At 38.7% G+C, this 22,623-nt stretch overlaps 1 protein-coding gene across 2 annotated transcripts in view; it reads right to left on the bottom strand.

Moving 5' to 3' along the window:
- Positions 1–22,623, bottom strand: part of Itga2 (integrin subunit alpha 2) — a 95,256-nt gene that overhangs the window by 50,420 nt on the left and 22,213 nt on the right. For both annotated transcript variants that reach the window (XM_047555032.1, XM_047555033.1), the window contains exons 2-3: positions 14,211–14,331; positions 1,598–1,707 (exon numbers count right to left, since the gene is read on the bottom strand). In XM_047555032.1, coding sequence (XP_047410988.1) covers positions 1,598–1,707; positions 14,211–14,331 — 231 coding nt within the window. The remainder of the gene's footprint in view (positions 1–1,597; positions 1,708–14,210; positions 14,332–22,623) is intronic.

Genomic DNA, 22,623 nt, shown 5'->3' with positions numbered 1-22,623 from the left:
GTTGTTTAAAAAAACAGGCACACCCATGTTTGCATGTAGTATTGAAGTTAGAATCACATGTCCAGAGTTTGTGTTATGTAATGAAGTGTAGGGAAATGAGAGTCATTTGGTGCTCTGGCAGCTCATCTTAGGGTGTGAGGCTGAACACTCTCAGGGGAGGGCCTTTTAAATCCAACTGTTTTACAATCAGGGCTCTGACTAAACAAAATGCACGTGAGGACAGCATTTGTTCCTCTGCTAACTCTGTCTTTCCAAAGTCAAGTTGGCTCTATCTGATGCTTCCCCCGCTTTCTTTCTGAATTGTTAAAAATATCCTTAAACTGTTATCAGAGAATGGCATTTGACAGAATCTGGCTCAAAGTAGTGGATGAATTTTAAAAGGAAATCCAGAGACTAGCCTGGTCAAATAATAAATGAATCAGTCTAAACCTCCTCTCTCTGTCTGAACTGAGGCATCACCTGTTGGATCCATTTCTGAAATGTTGAACTTGGCACTGGTCTGTAACAATGTCGGTTACGCACGCTCTCCAACCTTGGCTAAGCCATCATTGCCACTTTCATTATCCTTAGTTGGATTCCTTCCTTGTTTCCCAGGGTGCCTATTACAGAGCTTCCCCTTCTTCTGGAGCCTCCAACTTCAGCCCACATCCTGCCACTCTCAGAGAATGACTTGTCTACCACAGAGAGGAGGAGTCACACTTGCAGGGTAATGTCCATTCTCCTCCATCCTTACGCAGGATCCTCCTAGAACTACTTTTTTCTCTTCATAGAGAAGAAAGCATTCTAAGAATCATTTTCCCAGGTATCAGAAACTTTTATCCCACCCAGTTAACTATATTCCAAACTAACAGTCACTCCCTTTTGGCCACCTCCTGACACTCGCCTACAAATAAGAGCATCTCTTTTTTTCTAGAAAGATCTTTCAATCCTGCTGTCTCATAGAACTGCTTTTCCCAGCTCTCCTTCTCTGTTCACCTCCTGGAAAGCAGGTTGATTTACACCTGGTCCTCATTCACTACTCATCCACTCCTAAATTCTTTATCTCTTCCTCCCCTCAATGCTGCTGGATTTATAGTCCAGGTGAAGGAGTTACACAAAATATAATTTGCTGTAGTACAGAAAGAAAATAGTGGAATTTTCTGCATGTATATTTTTATGCTTTAAATTTATTTTTTAGGTAAAGGCATTATTAAGATAATATGTCAGTACATGTACATAGCTTTAAACCATATTAAAACTGATGTTTCCATACTGAATGGCTTGTTTTGGAAAGAGAAGGGAGAGAAATATGGATAGCTTCAGATTTCAGTAAATAATCACAAAATAATCCTAAATCTTGAGGGAAACTTGCCCATGATCTGGGGTAGGTGATCCAGAAGGTAGTACCTTTTGGAGGCATACTGTTAAATCAGGTCTTCAAACTGTTTTGGAAATTTAGATTCAATTGGGCTTCACCTGACTGAAGAGATTAAAAACAATAAAGTTGCCCACATTTCTTTAAGGCAGAACAATGACAGTTTTTGCTGTCATTTTTCAGTTGAGTCTATGACAAATATTTTTCTGTTTGTGAGAAATAACTTTGCTAATTACGACTTACTTTGCAAATTCAGTTTTTCACATGTAGCAGTGGACAGGTCAACAGGGCATTTGTATACATCTCCCATTCGGTTCTTAGGAAAACCACTCCAGGGTGAACCAACCAGTAACCTAGAAACGGGATTTCATTTTTCATTAATCATAATATGTTTAGTTTCTTACCACATATCGGTAAAAAAAAAAAAAAAAGACCACTTAATTTTAATGTTTTTTTAATGTTTTGAAACAGTTCGTGTTTGCTATCATTTGAGCTGCTTCCTTTCTCCTTGGCTGCTCAAGATCCTTAGTGAATGTCTGCAGTATGTCTGCTTTACCACACACCTGGGAGGTCTCCCCACAGCAGTACTGTCCAACAGAAACACAATGCAAGCCTCAAAATGTGAGCACATAGGTCATTTCAAATTTTCTAGTAGTCAATCAGGATAAGATTTTTAAAAATCAAGTGAAATTAATACTATATTTTATTTAACCTAATATGTACAAACTAGCATGCAGTCACTATAAAAAATATGGATGAGTTATTTTTCATTCTCTTTGTTCCCTTGCTAAGACTTTGACATTCTGTGTGTATTCTCTACTTAGGGCACATCTCAATATGGACCAGCAACATTTAAATACAAAACAGCCACATGTGATAGAGGCAGCCATATTGGTCAGCACTGCTCTCAAGAATGAAATCATGTTAAAACCCAAGAGCAACAATTAACATTTGCTGAGTTTTATACACCCTAAACTCTGTCATATTTCAACTGATTTAGGGAACAGATGAGTTAGCTAGGTGGCTTCACGCTTATTTATAATGGGGTACTTAGCAAAACCACAGAACAAAATATCATGGGGGTCTATCTCTAACGATGTGTGTGTATCTAGAATGCAGGATGAAGTTGGTGCTCACATCCTTCCTTTGGTTAGTTTCACTTCCGCAGAGTTCCTCCAACTATATGTTTCCTTCCAGAAGCCCTCATCTGTTGTTTCTGACCACAGGTAATTAGAAAGAAAGAGCCCATGTAACATTTGATCTTTAGAAACTGTAACAGGTTAATTGTTCATGTAGTTACTAAGGGGGCATAATTTGCTTCAGTGTTTTTTGTTGCTGTTGTTGTTGATTTTTTGTTGTTGTTGTTGTTTTTCTTTTCAAAGTCAGAAAGGATTAGGTTATCTGAAATTTGAATTCTTTCATGAGCCTTCTGTATAATTTGTCAATATCAGTCAAACATGGTACCCATCCTAAGTGCTATAGTAGATACAAAAAAAAAAAGCTAGTAAATCTACTCAAAATACACGACAAATAAAATAATCATATGGATGAACTGAAAGATAAGACTTGGCTCCCTTGGGGAACACATTTTAAAATGGTTGAAGGATGGACATTCAAGGGTGAAAGACAGCTTCAGTGTGGCAATAAGCTTCTTGCCCTGCTCATCTCATAAAATTATAGGATATTCTTGGATATTTCAATTAAGTTAAATTTGATTAGGTTAGAACTGAAACATTATTGTCTTCTGAGAAAATAATTGAGCATAATTTATCTATTAAAATATCACCCATGGTCAGGATTGCAACAGTACCAGGCATATAGTTTAAGACCTTTGAGAAAGACAGACATCTGAACTCTGGATGTCAGCAAGTTTCCACATTCACTTGGTGGAGGGAGGGACTTGGTGGCAGGGCTTGGAATGCATATTTGAGCATATCTGGTGTTCTTCAAAGTCATGACCGTTTAGAGGATATGAGGAAACTCATGAAGTCTCTGCACTGTGAAAACACTTTTCTAGTAGCTCAGTATTCTCCATCAGTGTTCATTGATGGTGGAACTGCACAGCGTAACTCTGATTGTGTGCTGGTCTTCTGCAGAAGTGTAAGAAAGCAGATAATCTGCCTCTTGCTTTCTTCTCCAGCCCTGTGTCTTCCCTGCACCTTCATGAAATGCCAATATTTTAGACATGTTGAATTCAGGTCCTCCAAATTAGATTCTCTCTTGCTTCCAAAATTTCACACATGCTGTTTCCTGCCTGGTAAGTTCTACTCATTAGTTAGGCCTCTTGTTAGACACCAGTTCCTCCAGGAAGTCCCCCCACCCACTGGCCCCTCCAAATCTGAGGATTAAATCCCTCAACAGAGATGAAAGGTACAGAGGGTTGGGCATTCTGTGACTGTAGGACTAAATAACTACCTGTGGAATCAATGAATGAAAAAACGTTTCAACAAACAAATGAATGAATGATTCTCCACTATTAAGTACTCTTGTGTTGATTGATATAAAGTAGAAAATCCATAATTCTGTTCTAATTGAGGAAAATATATAGATATATATGTGTGTGTGTATTTTTTTTTTTTTTTTGTCCAAGTAAAGTCAAAACAGTTTTGGCAGCTGTTTCTGGTTCCGCCTCCACGTATTTACTATGTAGCAGTTAGATGAGTTTTTTGTTGTTGTTGTTGTTGTTGTTGTTTTTGACAAAAGCTGACAGTGATGTATGTGTAGTGAAGAAAATAGCACTTTATAGCAAGAAGCCCCATACTATAGGAAGTATGGCTCTGCCCCTTGGGATGTGGGGACTTCCTATTAATTACAGCAAATTTTACAACATCCACTGAACCACATCCCCAGCCCTATCTTGTAATTTTTATTTAGAGACAGGGTCTCACTGAGTTGCTTAGGGCCTTGCTAAGCTGGTGAGGTGATCTTTGAACTCGTGATCCTCCTGCCTCAGGCTCTGTAGATACTGGGATTATAGGTGTGCGCCACCGCGCGCCTGGCCAAGTCACGTGTTTCTGATGGAAGATTTAAGCATTTTGTTCCTCAGAGCCCAGGCAGTAAAGCTGCAGCGCTGGTGACCCGCTAGCTCCTTGAGAAGGTGCACAGCAGCACTGGCTGCTTCCTGTGCACCAAGCATCCCCTGGGTACTGACCTTCTCACCTGCCCCCACCTCATCCAAGAACTCAGGGTGTGATAACCTTGAACTTCCAGGAGCTATGCCATCACCACTCCACTGAGCCCTCCTAGGTTAATCAGACAGGACAAGGAGAAAGGCAAGAATTTGCACAACGTGTGCCACTCAGCAAGGCAGATGGGAAAACTCTTGAAATTCTCTGAAAGAATTCAAATAAGTAGGAATGAATTTCTGACAATGTCATGCATCATAAATTCTTAACACAAGAGATAGAAAACCAGGCTATTTCAGTGACTCTTAAAGAACGAAGGTGTCACTATATACACCTGTCCCTGAAATACTATGAAGCCCTTTAAAAGTAGCCTCCGGGTCATTATAGCAGCTACCAGGCTTCAGAGGCTACCACCCACACCCTGCACTGCTAGGTCCCAGCACAGTCTCCTCTTTCCACCCTGAGGCCTTTGTGACGTCTGGTGCCTCACGACTCAGTCTTAGGAGGAGAGTCTGTGTCACTGCCTGAGGTCACTGCCAGGGAATTGCGGCATTCTCGAATGAACAGACAGGAAGTTAGGAGTCTGGTATAATCATCTGTAAATTTTTACGCAATCAGCTGTAGCAGGAATGGACGCATCGGGACAGAATGTTAGAACAGCGAGGAGTAGGATGTGCTGGTGGGTAAACTCTGTTGAAATAAGACAAAACTTCTTTGAAGTAATGAATTTAATCTCAACCAGACAAAAGAGTTGCATGAAATGTGTCCTGTTTGCTGATTCTTAAAACAAAACCCAATCCCAAGATATAAACTCTTTTCCTGCAGTGAAACTGGGAATTCTTCCAAGACTACTTTAAATAACACTTACTGTTCAATTATCTTGTGGGAAAATAGTGATTATATAGACTCCCAAAACATAGCCAATTTGCCCACCTCCAGTGGAATTCAAAATACTTTGTTTGCTTAGTAAATGGTATTTATGGTGGTGTAGGTAGGGTAGTTTTAAACCCACAATCCAGGAACTGTTTTAAATATCTTTCTTTTGTCTATGGGTCACTAAACTCTCCTAGTTCCTTCAATACTAGGGATTTTTTTAGAGTTTACCGACAGAGGTGTACTTTAAAGAGTATGGTAAAACATTTTGTTTACACAATTCAATCGATCTGTATTGAACTCCTATGGGGTTGATATGTCACACAACTCTAGGGGGCACTATTCTTATGTGAACAGTGTGACTTGACTTTGTGCAGTATACAACCTGTGAGACTGTACTATACATGGGAGCCAGACTTACTATGGGCCCCACTTGATTCTAGGTGGTGGGGATACGTTAGTGAATAAATTGTTTCTGGCCCCATGGAGCTTATATTCTAGTGAGAGAAGATTGACCGTAAATCTAATAAGTAAGTGAATTATGTGGTGGTGGTAACTGGTGCTCTTGGGGGGAAAACGAGCAGGGTAAATTTATGATGTGTGTAGAGAATGGTGCAATCTTCATGGGAAAGGTCAGGGAAGGGCTCCCTGAGAGGGGGTGTTTAAGTAAAGATTTGAAGGAGGTAAAGGAATGGTCATAAGAGCACTGGAGAGTAGTCCAGGCTGTGGGAATGTCAAGTGCAAAAGCCCTGTGGCTGGAACGGAGGCATAAAGGGAGATGGAATCAGGTTGTAATGGGGCCAGACCATATAGAGATCATAAATAACTAGAAGCCTCTGCTTTTTCCTCTAAGTGAAGTGAGAGAGCCTTTGCAGGGTTGTGAGTAGAGCAGTCTTGTGGTCAGACATAGCTGGGGGATTTTGAAGGCCGTTCTGTTGAAAATGATCATTTTGGAGCAAAGGAGAAACAGGTGAAGCACCTGGAAGGGGGTTGTACTCTGTGGGCCAGAGATGCTGGAGGGCTCCGGCAGGCTGGTAGTGTGTGAGGAGCGGCCTTGTTTAAGATAAACTGTGAAGGCAGGGTCAGTAGGGCTGTTCTTTGAATTGAAAATTAAGTAAGTAAATAAGGGAAGAAATAAAAAAAAAAAAAGGAAGGAAGGAAGAAAAGAAGGAAAGAAGGAAAGAAAGAAAGAGAGTCGAAGTTAATCCTAAGATTTTTGGCTGAAAACTAAAAAGAATGAGCCACTACCACTGGATAAAACAAACATTATCAGCAGAGCAAGATTTTGGAAGGGGAGCTCAGGAGTTCATTGTGAGCTATTTTAATCTTGAGATGTCTATCAGACATCCAAGGGGACGCTTTACCTCGGCTTAGAAGCCTACAGTCTATAATTAATCTGCATTAATGTTGGAGGTCTCAAAGCCTACAGCAAATGACTATAAATTATTGCTCCTCATTTTGTTTAGTTCCAGGCCTCTGGCAACCCAGTGTCCATTAAGAGCTAAGTGGTTATTGTTTTTTGATAGTAAATATAAAAGGAATTTGTAATGCAAAGAATTCATCTATGGGGAATGAGTCAATGAAGGAAGATAGGTAAAGAGAATTCACCTTTTAGGTCTTGGTTGGGAAATATTGCTATTACAATTTTAATAGCTAAAATCTTTGGCATTTTTTGAAAGGCAGTTTTAGTATTTAAAGCCTCATTTTGTTGCCTCAGACCTAAGCTGTCAGTCACTTCCTCATAGAATGGATGGCTAAACCCCTGAGGTCTTTAAGGGTCTCCATTCAGAATCCACCACCCTCATGACTGATAAAGTACCTTAAGCTATTGTTTTGCCTCATAAAAACCCTTCAAGTTGGCTTTTGCCCTGGAAGCCAGTGAATCAATAAAAATAGTTGCTCAATACATCTAGCATGCAGTTTTCCTGAAGTTCAACCCAAAAGCTGAACTAGTCACTGTAAAGCACTCTGATGATACAAATTCTCATTCTTGGGCCTATCCTTGGGAGATGGGTGTAATTTTAAGACCACCACGTTGTGGAAATCAAAGCCCATGAATCAGTACCTTTCAACTAGGTGCTTTGACAGATGGTTTTTATCTGTGATAAAAATTGGAGTAGCAACACCATCGTAAACTGCATTACAGTTTATAAAGTACATGTGCATTCTCTCCTTTGATGCTTAAAAATACTCTGTGAGGTCAAGTGCTATAATTATTTCTGCTTTCATTTAAAGAAACTGACTCCAAGTGATTCTGTGGCTACAAGCCCAGGTGGGTAACAGTGCCTTTCTTTTCAAATCCCTGATTATTTCTATCATACTATGCTCACTAAGAAGTCCTCTAAAGAAGACGAACTTATTGTTTTCTCATCATCAAAAAATTTACAAGTAGTTTCCACTTGTGTCACTTAGCATTTCCCAGATCCCTCTTCAGATGGACTTGGATGGATGGAATGTTTCAGACCATCGGATGCCAGCAGTGTGTGTGTGAGTTCCGTTCACCCTTGTCATGAACTCCATTCCAGAAACAGGTATTCACATATAGGAACACTTAAACTTGGATAACTAATGGGCATGGAGGATTTTCACAGATCATTGACATGCTCCAGAATTCTGCAGCAGCTCTCTCCCAGGTATAAGTCACACACATGGTCCACATGCTCATGTGTTTGTAGGTGTGCACACAAATTTGTGTTCAGAATGAAGCAAAGGAGAAGCAAGTCCGAGCAAGGAATATTTAATGAGTTTTTTTCCTGCTATAGATTTTTAAATTTATGACCAATAGCTCAAGTCATTTTAAAGGTTGTTCATTAATATTATTTAAAGTTTGTGAAAAAAATAATCAGCAAGTGTGTTGTGATAAATGTATGGTGTGCTGAATATGTGGTAAGCATAGGGTGAATCAGCATAGGGTGGTCCATGGGACCTGTGTTCTGAAAGGCACCTGCTTTTCATTCACCCTACACCTGTCACCAGGTAAGTGAAAATCACTGTTGATAGGAGACTTACTAGTTTGCACACCTATATGGATGGTTTTGAGTTATGGTTTAATTGCATGACAATAGCATAATAATTATTTATTAAAATAACAATATTTTTCAAACTTAAAAATGTGAGAATATTTCTAGTCAGACTTCCAATGCCTTTGTAGAATAAAAAAAATTGGAATAAGTTATGTTAGTAAAAAGTAACCAAAATTTAATGGATAAAAAGAATATGTATATTGTGGATTTAAAATAAAAGTAGACCCTGTGGATAAATACACATGTTAAATGGAACTGATGCCAGGAGAATTTTTTCTTTGGGAAGAGATGTAAGGATGCAATTGGCTAATATTTAAAGGTCATATCGAAAGACAAAGACGCGGTTATTTTGGAAAGGAGTTATAGCATTCTTGGCCAAGAAGAAATGGACTATAGCTGATCCAATATTCATGGAAGCCAATCCATGACAGATGAGAAGTGGTTCAGGGACAAAGGACAAGAAGAGGCAGGAGGAGCTAGTTATAAAAAACTGATTTTCTTTCTATGTTTTTACATAGTGCTGATAAGACTAGCTTACATATGTGTGGAGATTTATTTTTTGAAGTGCTTCACTTTTATTCTTGCAAAATGTGCTTATAATGTTCCCATTTGGTAAAGAAGGCATTCTTGTGCTCCAGAGAGGTTGTGTGCCTTTTCCAAACTCACCCAGTGAGTAGTGAGGAAGATGAGGAAAAATCTTCATGTTCTGGCCCTAGACTTAGATGTTTATGAGAGTACAAAAAGGAGCCTGGTAACCAGCATCCTTGTTCGGGAAACACCTAACAGTAAAGTAACAGTAAAACCAGTGGAAGAATGATGGGATAAGTTGTGTAACAGAATTTGTAATTCAAAATTCTGAAACTTTAGCTTACATTATAAAATTGATGTTAAAATAAAATTTAGATAGTATTTATAAATGCCAATTACATCATGTCATTTCCTTGAATACTTACAAAAAATGCATTCATTGGGTGCATCTTATTTATGCTGCATTAATTTACCTTACCTTTATTACTTCTTAGGTCTGTAATATCAGGCAAACTATCTAAACTTTATAAGCCCTTCTTTTGCAAAAGGACTGATAATTTTATAAACTCCTACTATCATGAGTGTTATGTTTGCCAAGAAAGTGCTCATTAAATATCAGTTACTGTTATAATCAAGATACCCAATGACATAATCTTTGACATTTGCTATTAAATTGAACATGTTTTCTTTATTTTTATTTTTTTCATTGTTGATGATCTTTATTTTATTCATCTATTTACATGTGGTGCTGAGAATCAAATCCAGTGCCTCATGCATGTGAGGCAAGCGCTCTACCACTGAGCCACAACCTCAGCCCCATGTTTTTATTTTAAATTCTCTTCTAGACATATTTGTGGAAGACTATTACATTTATCACATACAGAACTTTATTAAACTTGTCTTAATTAAAAGTTAAAACTCTAATGTGAGACCGACCGTATGTAGTTGGATTTTTGTCTTGTTTTCCCATGACACACATCCATTATATTTTTCCTTTCTTTTTAAGGAACTAGAATGCACCAGTCTTTGCCAGAACAAGAAAATATGCTTCTTCAACTGGAAATACCCTTAGTTCTCAGTCAGTCCTCATCACATCAGTGTTTGTAGTTTTCAATGACTTTTGAGTCATAATGAATTCAGCTTCTTCCTGGGACCAACTTTCAGATTACACAGACCGAAACAGTGTGTATCACCAAAGCTCCAGGAAATGATTTTAAATATATCTCAATCCTTTGTAGATTGTTTGTGATACAATTGCATCATCCTCATTGGAACGTCCTGTATGTAAAGTAAGATCTGGGGGCAGGCGGGTAGGGGGGCAGCTGCCTATCCTGAAAGAAGACCAGACCACGATTTTACCTGAGTCAGAGAGCTGCTCCTGGGCTCTACTTGGGAGGTCATCTTGCTTTTAATATTATCTAGCTCACTTGAGACTCTTAAAAGGACTCATGAATGATCAAACCCATATCCCTACTCTTTTCATTTCTAGGGTAGAAGTTCACCATGTAATAAAAACCTAATAAACAAAACTAGTAAAAGAGTCAATATTATTTTGTTAAAATCTGGTAGATCCTGATGTAAAAAAAATGCCTATAAATTCTTATAAACACAGGACACCTGGAAAAGTAAAAACTGTACTTTTAGAAACAGAGGAGTTGTGATTTAAGAAAACTCGAACTAGAGCTTTCAGTGAGTTGTCAGAAGGAAGAAAGGGGCTCAGAAACAGTTAGGACTGAGACAGTTTATAAAGAAAATCAGAGTGGGCAGCGGAAAAGGGGAAGCAAAATCACAGCTCAGAACAGGCAACAGGAGGGCAAAGAAAATAAAGACGTGTACATATGTGTGTGAGTATGTGCGCGCACACTTACACTGTGCATGTTTAATACGCAGACATTCAGGGCAGAGTGACGAATAGTTTATTAAAGGAATTCATGGCAATCCCCCTTTCTGTACCCAAAGTTAACTTGATTAGTATCAGTAGGAAAGTTAATATTTAAACAGTCTTTTCACATCTGCTACTTCCATAATCTCTGAGCAATTGTCATAAATTAACAGTGGGAAGGGAACAGGGCCAATTGTCAAAACAAACAGGCAAGTTTGGACTCCAACTTTCACATTATTTTCCTTGAGCATTCCGAGTGCTGCCTGTCCTAACTGTGGCCCGCTCTGGTGCTGGAACGGCATCACCCCCTGACCTGGATCCTGGCCACAGCTCTGTGCCCTGGGCAAGGAATGCTGGCAGGGTGGGGCTAATGACACAGATCATGAGGAAACCTTGTCCCTTGGGTGTCCCTGGCCTTATTAAATGAATGTAGCTAGGGACACCAAAATAACACCAACACTACTGGCACAGGGGGTTGGCACTAAGTTCCGTCTTCTGTATTATTCATGGTTGCCTACTCTGCACATGAATCTTCCACATTGATAATTCATGTTCCTCAAAGTCAAGGTCTATATTTCTGCACCTCCCATTGTGTTAATCCACAGAGTGTCCAGGGTTTGGCCTCTTTCTAGGACCAGATTAGTGAAAGGACCCAGAGCCTTTCAGCTTTGCTTCTTTCCTTCCAGCTCTCACCTCCATGTGGTTCAGCCTCTTCAGGGCAGACAGCTGCTCACTCTTCTGCCCCCTGGTGTGGTGGGATATGCTCACACCAGCTGGTAGATACAGGTTTAAGATTGCATCTTACCAAAAAGCTCCATTCTAGAAGTAAAAGCACTAGCCCGACCAGTGGCAGGGGGATCCTCGTCTCCCAGTAGCCATTGTCCTGTGTTTCCTATCTCTCAGGAGTGCTCTGAGACGGCCAAGGCAGGATTTAGAAATGTCTGTTGCCTGGTCTTGCCATCACCCCGTTGCACCAGAATCTCACTATAAACTCCTAACAGGCTTGTCTTTTAACCATGTCTTGAATGGTTAACAAGAAGCCTTGAGAGAGAAAGGAGAAATGGCTACCTCTCCCTTTCCCAGGATTCTACTGGATGAGTTCCGTCAACTCTTTGTCCCTTCTCGTCTTACTCAACTTCCATCCTGCAACTTGGCCAGTGGTTTGGTTCCCTTACAATCCATGATGGGCTTATAATCTCTAATAATATCTGTTAATGATGGTGGCTTTTTCTATTACAGCATCCCTGTTCCAGGAAAGCTGTTACTAAAGAAGAATAACCTCAAACTCAATGTATGTAGTCCTCAGACCAGCCACACATTTTAAGTGTGAGGAAAGTGTTACATAAGTAGGTATGTTCTGAAAGCTCTCTGAAGAGATGCCTGAACCGAGACTGAAAGATGAGAACCAACCAGCTAATGAAGAACTTGGAGGGAAACTTTTCCAGGCAGGAGAAGGATGTGCAGAAGTTTTGGAGCAGGAATGAGCTTTGTGTATTCAAGGAACAAAAGACAGCCCATGGAGCATAGGAAACAGGGAGGAAGGCCAGAAGAAAATGTAGGAAAGGCAGGCTGGCACTAGATCACGAAGGGTCCCTTAAGGAATTTTATTTTATTCTAATGAAGTAGAAAGATACAGAAGGTTTAAACATAAAAGGATAAGTTCACACTAGCTATATAGAGAGGAGTAGAATAAAGAGGGGTGAGAGGGAAGCAGGAGACAGGTTGAGAAGTTGTTATAGCAGAATCTGCAAAAGCTTGTGCTGGCTTCCATCATGGTAGCAGCAGGAGAGATGGTTGGTAATGGCCAGACATATCATGCATTTGGTGATGGGTCAACAGGATTCAGTTTAGATGAGATAGGAGGAGAGAGAGAGAGAGAAAGAAGTCAAGGTATTGTGATCTCTTCAGCTGGCACAAAAAATTAAATATTTGTGTTCTCTTACCTAAGTGTGATGTGTCTATTTGGCATTAAAGTGGAGATGTTGACTGGATTGTATGTGGGATTCTGCAGAAGGCATCAGGGCTGGACATAAATTGCAGGTTATTAGCAATTTCATTTGCTAGATTTCAAGAGCAAAACACTGACCATATCATCATTCTAGCCTTCTTACTACTTTATAGTTGTCAAAGCAAAATTTGGTAGTTGGTAGAGATGCAACTCTCTGTCATATTCCAAATGATTAAGTAATCAAACACTAATATTTCTAGCTTAATCATTTTTACCAACTTAACCACTATTTTCCAAATCTCCCATTAGTTAACGTTCACCTGCAGCCTCTTCATCTCTACCACTTAAATTTACCTCACCTTTCACCTCCTCCATGATGTCTTCTGAAATGCACTTCCCTTCTCTAACGTTAATTTCATTGTGCTTCCTCGAAACACAGACAGGCAGACCCCAACATGCAAACAACTTGAATTCAAACTATTTATTTGAATTCAGTTGTTTAGAGCATCAAATTTAAGTTCACATGTAAAAGGCTATATGTAGTTCTTATTTGATAAGCCAATAGCATCCCCTATAATCACTGGAAAGTTTTAGAGGGTGGAGTTCAGAATCGGAAGCTCCAGGGTGAGCAGGGACAGTCTGGAACCTTTGCCCCAACAGAAAGATAAGGTTCCTATCAGATGCCACTCTGCCTGCTGAGGTGACTCTGTTCACAAATGGGCATCAATTCAGGCAGAAGAGGAATTGTAGCTCTTCTTCTTACACACAGGTATTCAAAATCATCTGATCTTCCCTGAGTTTATCTGCTTTGCTATTATGGGAAACTTCAACTGGCAATGGGGAGATACAGTTCTTTATATTTCTATGAAGATGATTGTTTTGCATCAGGGAGAGAAACTATGTTTTATAAATGTAATCCTTACCCGACATTAAAAAAATGGGAAGCGGGTACTTTGGGGCAAAAATGAAAGAACTAAATACACTATAGATAGTCCCCTTTGTGAACTTAGTATGATTGTGAGTATTCTTTATCACATGGCGTGAGGAAGGCTAACTTAGAATGAAGTAAGTCTCGTGAAGGAGAAAATTTAGGGAGCAATCCTACCATCTAGAAATGACCCCCAACATAGTATTAGCTAGCTCATTATTTTAAAAGATGAATGATCATCAATTTATAGAATAAGAAATGACTATAATATCTGTTACCTATCTATCTAATGTTCAACACTGGTATGATGAATTTACTATGGAATATTCAGAGAAAATATTCTATCCAGGTATTTTTAAAAGTATGCTATGCTGTCCCATTAATTATCAATCTGCAGTTGTCACTCTCAAAGATAGATGCCTCATTTAAAAGTATTTGAGTGCTATCTATTAATTTTATAATCATATACCCATTTTAATAAGCGTTGGAGTCAAATATTAAATTTACATATTGTTTTTATTGAAATCATTAAAAAAAGAATATTCTTACCAGTTGCCTTCTGGATTTATAAACTGCTGCACTGCATAGCCAAACTGCTCATTGGAAGGACCAGAAAATATTTTTGCTTCTGGGAGACCAACATTGTATGCCAAGCAACAATTTAAAATGCCTATTAAGAAAAATGAAAAAAAAAAAGTCCATATTTGCAATTTATTACAATGTGTATAATGTCATTGTTAAAGCCCACTTGGAAAAAAAAAAAACTTATTTGAGCCAATAATTATACTCCTCCTCAGTATATATCAAGAAGTAATAACTACATCTGAAATATTTACTTGGGGCCCTGAAATCACACTATATACCTCGTATGCATAATCTTTCTATTCTCAAAGAAACTGAGGAGGTGGTTACCAATTTTACCTTTGTTTTACAAAGATTTCTGAAGTTCTAAGAGGTAAGTGTGCCTCTCTGCTGGAGAGTGATAGTTCTAAAGGCAAAGGCAAGTACTGAGCTTAAGATGGGCTAATTCAAGATCCTGAAAGCTTAAGCCACTGTAGTACCTCAAAGGATTCTTAAGTAACTTGAGTTCCATTTGTCCTCCAACACAATAAGACTCAAAGTCATCCAAGTGCAGAACCTGAAGGACATCTTTTATCTCTTCTGGATTCCCCTACAGATCCTGACATGGTCTCTAGATGAAATATCTGTTGAAAAGGCAGTGCTGACTATGTCAAAGGAGGTAGAAAAATCACAGGTCCTTGAAAATTGTGTCATTTTCTTTAAGAAGAGATCATTTTGGAGGATAATAAATGTAGGGGTAGGTGTCATATCTTTTTTATCCCAGCAGGAACAGTCAAAAGTGGTTTTGCTTTTTGATGCTTCTGAATGATCAAGAAATGACAATCATTTAAAAAAAAAAAAAAAGAACAAAGACCAAGGAGGATAACACCTTGATGGTCTTTTTAAAAAAAAAGTTGTGTTTCTGATGGAAAGAGGAACAAGGGGAAGAGTGAGGTGAATTGTGTTTCCTCTCTGACACTGACAGCATTAACACTGACAGTGTTTCCTTCTATAGAAAGTAGGTTTTGTGGATATGAATGCTTTAAATGGAGATGGAATGATGTATTTCATGTGACTTAGGGTCAGTATTTTTTTTGCAGACACACAAGACAGAGTGGACTCTTTAAAATTAACATCAAAGTTGCATTAATATGTGTTTTCACAAAGGACTAGCACGTATTCTGGACAACATTGAAGGTGCATTACATTTCAGAAGTCTATTGTTCCAGGCACTGAAAGGCTGGAAGAAAATGATCTGCTCTTCATTGTATCTTGAAACTTCTGGAAGCAGATTCCATAGAGTGCTTCAAAGGAAAAACAAAGTCAATGATGAAGTTTTGAGGACTTCAAGCAGTCAGTGTGCCTCTCTAAGTGCCCAAATCTCTCTATCAGGGATCTGTTCCCTCAAGAAAGCTTAACTCATTATTTCTTAGAAATATGTGCTACCAGGAAGAAAAGTACAAATATTAATTTTCAAATACCCTGCAGTGACATCTATATAGCTCAATCTTTTGCAAATTTCATCCTTAAGACATATTTTTCCATAGGTACCACTGCTTCTTTTCATTTTGAGGAAATAAAATACAAAAGAAAATAATAGCACATAAAGCAGAAAATCAGAATTGGTATTTCAAATACTGGTGTTTCCAATCAACACTTTATTTTTACCTCAGAGCATAATAAATACTATTTGAGTGTTTAGTCACTCTCAAACATACTAGTAAAAACTTGCTGAGATAATGCCAAACTTCTACTTTTGAAATATCTAATGCTAGTGAACCCAGAATTACAGGTGATGGGGTTGAATAGAGGAAATAGAGGCCAGTTTGGATTCTGGAAGTTGGAGACTGTGCCTGGGAGAATGGAATATCAATATTTCCAGAGCCCTTTAATCATCAAGTTTACCTGCCTCCTCCCCAAAAGACTGCAGGCTGGGAAATGCTAATTAATGCCCCCTGGGCTGTTACCTGCTTGAATTACTACATTTGACCCTTCCCCCTGCCCATCTGCTTCTCACCTTTTTGCCAACTCACGTGCATCTCCTGGGCCTAGTCATGTAGGCAGGAAGGAGAGAGATAAGGGGGGAGAGAGCAGGAAAACAAGGGAGACTTTAATCTATATAATGGGCAGGGCCTGCTCACTTCTGGGGTTACCAGAACACCAACCATGGCGCCCTTCTCTCTCCAGGAGAAGTCTGCGATAGTACCTTTAAATAAAACCTGCTTTATATGCTTGCCTCCGTGTGCTTCTCTAATGTTCAAACTTAACATCTGAGGAAGAATTCATCACCGATAACCGGTGGTATCACTAGGAAGAACATATATGACTGTATATTCAATGACTCTAATTTTCCCCCATAAGTTAGATGTTGGCAAATCACATAATGGCATGAAATCATGATGGAGTTCATTTTATCATCTAGCAACTAAATGTTATCATTTACAGAGTATATATACAGTCATGCCTCACTTAACAACAGGCATAACTTTTGAGAATGCATATAGTCCATTGTTGACCAAAATGTTGTTATGCAGTACATGTAAGTAGTACATGTGTACTATTATGTAGAATATTTTTTATTAATAACAATTTACAAACAAGGAAACTGGAGGTCTTTTATCATCTGACAGTCTAATTTTTTATATATAATAATGTATATGTATTTTATGCATAATTAATGTATATGTATTATATACATATATATTCCTTGAATACAACCAGCTCATTTTCCTCACAACATTTACAACTGCTTGTCTCTTAATATGCAGCCTATAACATACTCCCAACTCAGTGTTTAGATTTTGACAACTCTTTATCATGTAGGTCTTTGCTCAAATAAATCTCGGCTCTCCTTACAGAGTCCTTCCCTGATCCCTCTCCATAAATACACCATTAGCTTAACAATTATTATTTAAGTTGTCTCACTTATCTATATTATTTTATGCCTAACTCTGCTAAAATGCTAGCTCCTTGAAAGTTAAGACCTTGTTTTTTTTTTTTAAATTCACTGTTATTTTCTTATCACCTCACATAACGTTTACAAATAAAACAACTTTAATTGATATATATTCCTCAATGATGTCTTGGAATATAGAGAAAATTAGAGAGGAAAAAAATCAGAGTCCTAAAATTCAACCTGAAGTGTGATTAATTTGAATACATTTCCTCTCAGTGTTGTTCCTTCTGTGACCTACAGTCTAAACCATAAGGTATATCCCAATTTGTATCCTACTATTTCTTGGTGCTTATGTCTTCTTGTCAATGTCAGAATCATTCTGACTCATTTGATCCTCACAATAACCTTGCATAACAGCAAAGCCTAGTTATTACCACCAAGTTACAAATAAGGAAACTGGAACTCATGAAAGTTAAATGTCTTTCTTGCTCAATGACACACAACTGATGTCTGAGAGCTGAGACTTGGGTGGGCTTATCTCTTCCAACCTATTGTTTAGGGTTTCCATTCAAAATTGGTCTGCTTATTTTCTTCACAAAACATGCCATTCTTCATCCCCATTCCTTCAGTCTATTGATCCTCATCCTCATCTTTCTTGTTATTAATCTTTCCCTCAAGATCCTGCTTCTTTTGGTAAATCTGGATGATCCTAACTCATAGACTTATCTCTCTCCAAAAAATATTTACAGTTCAAGGTCTATGTCATCGTTTCACAATTAGCATAAGATACCTGGTCAGTTTATATAAATTTAATACTTTTATATTAAGTACTTGTCAAACTAAACATCTGTTTCCTCTTCATAATCCCAATGCATATGTTTCTTTTTTAAAATTTTTTGTAAAATTTTGTTGAGTTGTGGATGCCTTTTATTTTATTTATTTATTTTTATGTGGTGCTGAGGATCGAACCCAGTGCCTCACACATGCCAGGCAAGTGCTCCATCCCTGAGCTACAACCCCAGCTCCCAATGCTTATGTTTCTATGTCTGTCTCCACCTAACTGGACTATGAAACACAATCTATTTTTGATTTGTCTTGTCTCCTTCCTTCCAGCCATATCTATGTGTCTATATGTACTAAGAAATGGATTGTTCAACAAATACTTATGTAGCTCCTTTGTGCTAGGAATTTCTCTAGGTCCCAAGGATATGGGATCTAGAAAGAAATGAATGAAATGAACCATATCCCTAAACTCTGTGAGCTTTCATTCTCCTAATCTGATTAGAAAACAATAGCTATATCATAATGTGACTGGTATAAAATGCAAAGAGATATAGAGTCAAAGGCTGAGACAAAGGGAAGTTTAAGTTTGAAGGCTTCACAGTGGAGGTAGCAATCAGTCTGGATCTTGAAACATGAGTTGGAAATCACCACACTTCTGATTTCAGACACAAGGAGCATCCTGGGAAGCAGGCATAGAAGTGTAAAAGAGACTAGTGTGGGGATGGTGAAAAGTTTGGCATAGAAAGCCATCGTGTGCTGCATTAGTGTAAACTCTTCCCGTTCTTCATTAGATGCAGTGAGTCTCAGACAGATTGAGCTCTGCCTTGCCAGGAGCCTATTATTACCAGATTGTGAGTCTTCCCTCTTCGTCCTCATGTGAATGGAGTAATGGAGCAGCAGATCCAAGTGTTTATCAAAGGTGCCCTTGCTATACTACTTTTGTTTCTAGTAACCAAGCCCAAGTGTTCTGGCTTAGTTTCTGGCTTAGAATTAGTTTCAGTAAATGTGGAATTTACTCTCTTGCTTTATTCTGGAATCCAATTTTAAGTTATAATCAATGAGTGCAAATTGGATACAGCTAACCTAGTTTTGTTCTCAAGACACAGTAAAACTCAGAAAAAAATCTGCTTCAAAAATGAGAACATAAATAAATAACTGTATAAAACAAAAATGTATCAACCAGTATTCAAGAAGAAAAGTTTAGCAGGGAATCTTACTGACTCCTGTATCATTCTCAGAAATTCAGGAAACATGTTGGAAGTAAAGACTGGTAGAAGGAGGGTCTAATCTAAGTGGCCAATGCCAATCGAGGGATATCTGTGTGCACTGAAGGACAAATGGGGAGAGCTTTTCACAGAATGGGTTCACTTGCAGAAGGATGCAGGGAGATGTATGGGAATAAATTCAGGTTAAGAGAAGTGGGTGAAGACTACAAGTGAGAGGTGGACGTAGGAAGAGTGAGGTCGTTCTTACGACGGACCCTCAGATTGCACTCTGGCCCTTTGCTGCAGGTGTACACTGGCATTTGGGAGGAAAATTGTCTCCTTTAAATACTCAACAGAAACCTAAGATGGTGAGCCCTGACCTCTGCGAACAGTGAGCAGTGGATGTGAAGAGCGGGAGCACAGTGCTCTGCTGCCTGAGGGGACTGGACCCAAGGAACTGCAGAATTATTGGCAGGAGAAGAACCAGGGGAGAGCCACCTATGCATCAAGACTTCAGGCCCAGGGCAGGTGCAGCAGTGACCAGGACAGAGGAGATCACTAGTAAGAGCAGCAAAGTTTTCCGGGAGACCCATGTTCAGCATTCAGGAAAAGGTTCACTACTCCCAAAGACTGAAAAATTAGTGTTTAGGAATTTAGACTTCTGCTCTCTTTTAAGTAGGCGAGTGAGCCATAGAAATACTATTTTGTTAATCATGATTTTTTTGTGTCTTAGGTGCCCAAAGAAAACATATTTTCTGCATGCTAAATGACTCTGATGACTTTAAGCAGTCTGATGTTAGTTCTTAATAGCTATAACTACAATGTGTTCAATGTCCAATAGGAGGAGATTGAATATGCAAATCATAGCATACAAACTAGATGGAATTCTACACTGTCATTGTAAAACAGTAATTGGGAAGAAAACAATGAAAACAAAATATAAAAATGATATTCAAAATAGAAGAAAAACTTAAAAATCTATAAAATATTAACATGACGAGCAGTACATTGCTTTCAAAATTTTCATTAATAGCCAGGCATGGTGGTGCACACCTGTAATCCCAGGGGCTTTGGAGGCTGTGACTGTAGGATCACGAGTTCAAATACAGACTCAGGAACTTAGCGAGGCCCCAAGCAACTCAGTGAGACCCTGTTTCTAAATAAAATACAAAAAGAGCTGGGGATGTGGCTCCGTGGTTAAGCGCCCCTGCATTCAATCCCTGGTACGAAAAATTCATTAGTGTATTATATTTTTCTTGCAATAAATAAAAAAGCAGGATAAAAATAAGAAATAAATTACTTTTCCTATTCTAGATTGGTAGGACTATCAATATAAGCAATTTCACTTCAAACTAATTTACAGTGGCTAATCTCATGATCATACTCCCCAAATACCATTTAAAATATGTAAAGTGAAATTCTGGTTCACTGGGATGGTTTTGACTAAATTTCTTTTGCTAGACATGTACAAAGAATCAAAATCTCTGTATTTATGCATTTAAAAGGGCAATGGTTATAAATGTTTAAAATGGTCACATGATAACACTTCACTTCCATGAAAGTCTATGTTCCTTCTTTTAATACTTTTTTTAGTTGTAGATAGACATAATACCTTTATTTTATTTATTTATTTTTATGTGGTGCTGAGGATGGAACCCAGTGCCTCACACATGCTGGGCGAGCACTCTACCACTAGGTTTCTAGCATTTACTTGTGTGAACTTGTCCATGTTTGTCTGATGTTGTGGTTTTTCTCCATGACTTAATTATTTTCTTCACTCTGTTCACAACTGTCTATAATACAAAGTTGGTGAATTTAAACACACACAAATGCACACAGGCACGTGCACACACGTAGTTGTTAAGCAGACTTTATTTTCTCATTTATCCATTGGGGGGGGGCGTTACTAGAGATTGAACTCAGGGACACTCGACCACTGAGCCACATCCCCAGCCCTATTTTGTTTTTTATTTAGAGACAGGGTCTCACTGAGTTGCTTAGTGCCTTGCTTTTGCTGAGGCTGGCTTTGAACTCTCAATCCTCCTGTTTCAGCCTCCCAAGCCTCTGGGATTCCAGGCATGCACCACTGTGCTTAGCTCATTTATTTACTTTTTATTGACTTCACAAACATTTACTGTTTCCTATGTAGTAGATACTGTTCTTACTGTAGGGTTGATAATTAAAAGATACCATCTCTTCTCTAAGCTTCTCATAGAATGCATGTAGATGACTCATAAAACAGAGATGGTATTAAGAATAACAGCTTTTGTAAAAATTTCAATTGCACCCATAGTTCTTACTTGCATTCATAGTAAGCAAATTCTTCCATTCTGTAACTTTGGTTTCTGGACATATGAAACCACATTCTTAGCTTCTCCAACTCCTCTGTCTCTCATTCTAATTCCAAGATGCTTTGGACTCCTGGATTTCCTCATTTCATCTTGCCTTCCTCCTTTACTCTCAGTCTCTGTCCCTCACTCCTCTACATATGTATGTCACTATTCTGAATCTCTTAACAGTCTATTAATATTACATGGATACCATTGATTACTATTTTACCTGGGAAATAATTACACATATATTTTTATATATTTATTCTCTTTGATTAGAAAATTCCTTGATAAATGTAATCTTTCAGGCATCAGATCAAGAAGCAAGGCTGCCAAAGAGAAAACTGAGCCGGAATTTGGGGGACGTGAAGACAACAAAGAAGAAAGGGAAGGACACAAATGAGGGTCAGCAGCACAGGGATGTGGTTGAAAAATTTGTGGAAACAGGCTCCTTCACACTAGAGTTCAGTCTGCATTGGTGTGACTGGCTTGCCTCCCATCTTTCCCATCCCACATACACAAAGGCCTGATATGCGTGATTTTGTGGGTTAAAAAGTTAAAGAAGATGCCAGCTCTCAGTCAGTACAAATGAACTACAGGAGGCTTAGGGTCAGAAAAGACCTCCAGGGGTCTCTTGCCCTCTCCATCCCTGAATGAACGTGTCAGTTTCCTGTGGCGACTGCAGCAAATTACCTCAAAGTAGATAGCTTAAAACAACAGAAATTTATTCTCGCACAAATCTGGGTGTCAAAAATCTGAAATCAGAGTTTTGTCAGGGTCATGCTCTCTCTGGAGGCTCCAGGGGACAATCCATTTCTCACTTCTTCTTGCTTCTGGGGACTATGAGCATTTCTTAACCCCGTGTCTGCATTACTCTCTCTCCTGTGGTCACACCATCTCCTTCTCTGTGTGTCAAATGTCTCTCTGCCTCACTCTTGTGAGGACACTTCCCATTGGCTACTCAGGTAATCCAGCATGTTCTCATCTCAAGAACCTTCGCTTAATCACATAGGCAAAGACTCTTTCTCCAAATAAGGTAACACTCATTAGTTCCAGTGATTGTGATATGGATATATCTTTCTACCAATAAGCCCACTATACTCTGCTGACCACCCTCCCCCAAATTCACATCCATGTCATATACAAAACACACTATCCTCACTTTCTTCAAGAATCTCAACCCATTA

Source organism: Sciurus carolinensis, chromosome 6 (genome assembly GCF_902686445.1).
Source record: "Sciurus carolinensis chromosome 6, mSciCar1.2, whole genome shotgun sequence".
NCBI classification, from domain to species: domain Eukaryota; kingdom Metazoa; phylum Chordata; class Mammalia; order Rodentia; family Sciuridae; genus Sciurus; species Sciurus carolinensis.
This window is presented reverse-complemented; position numbering and strand designations above follow the sequence as displayed.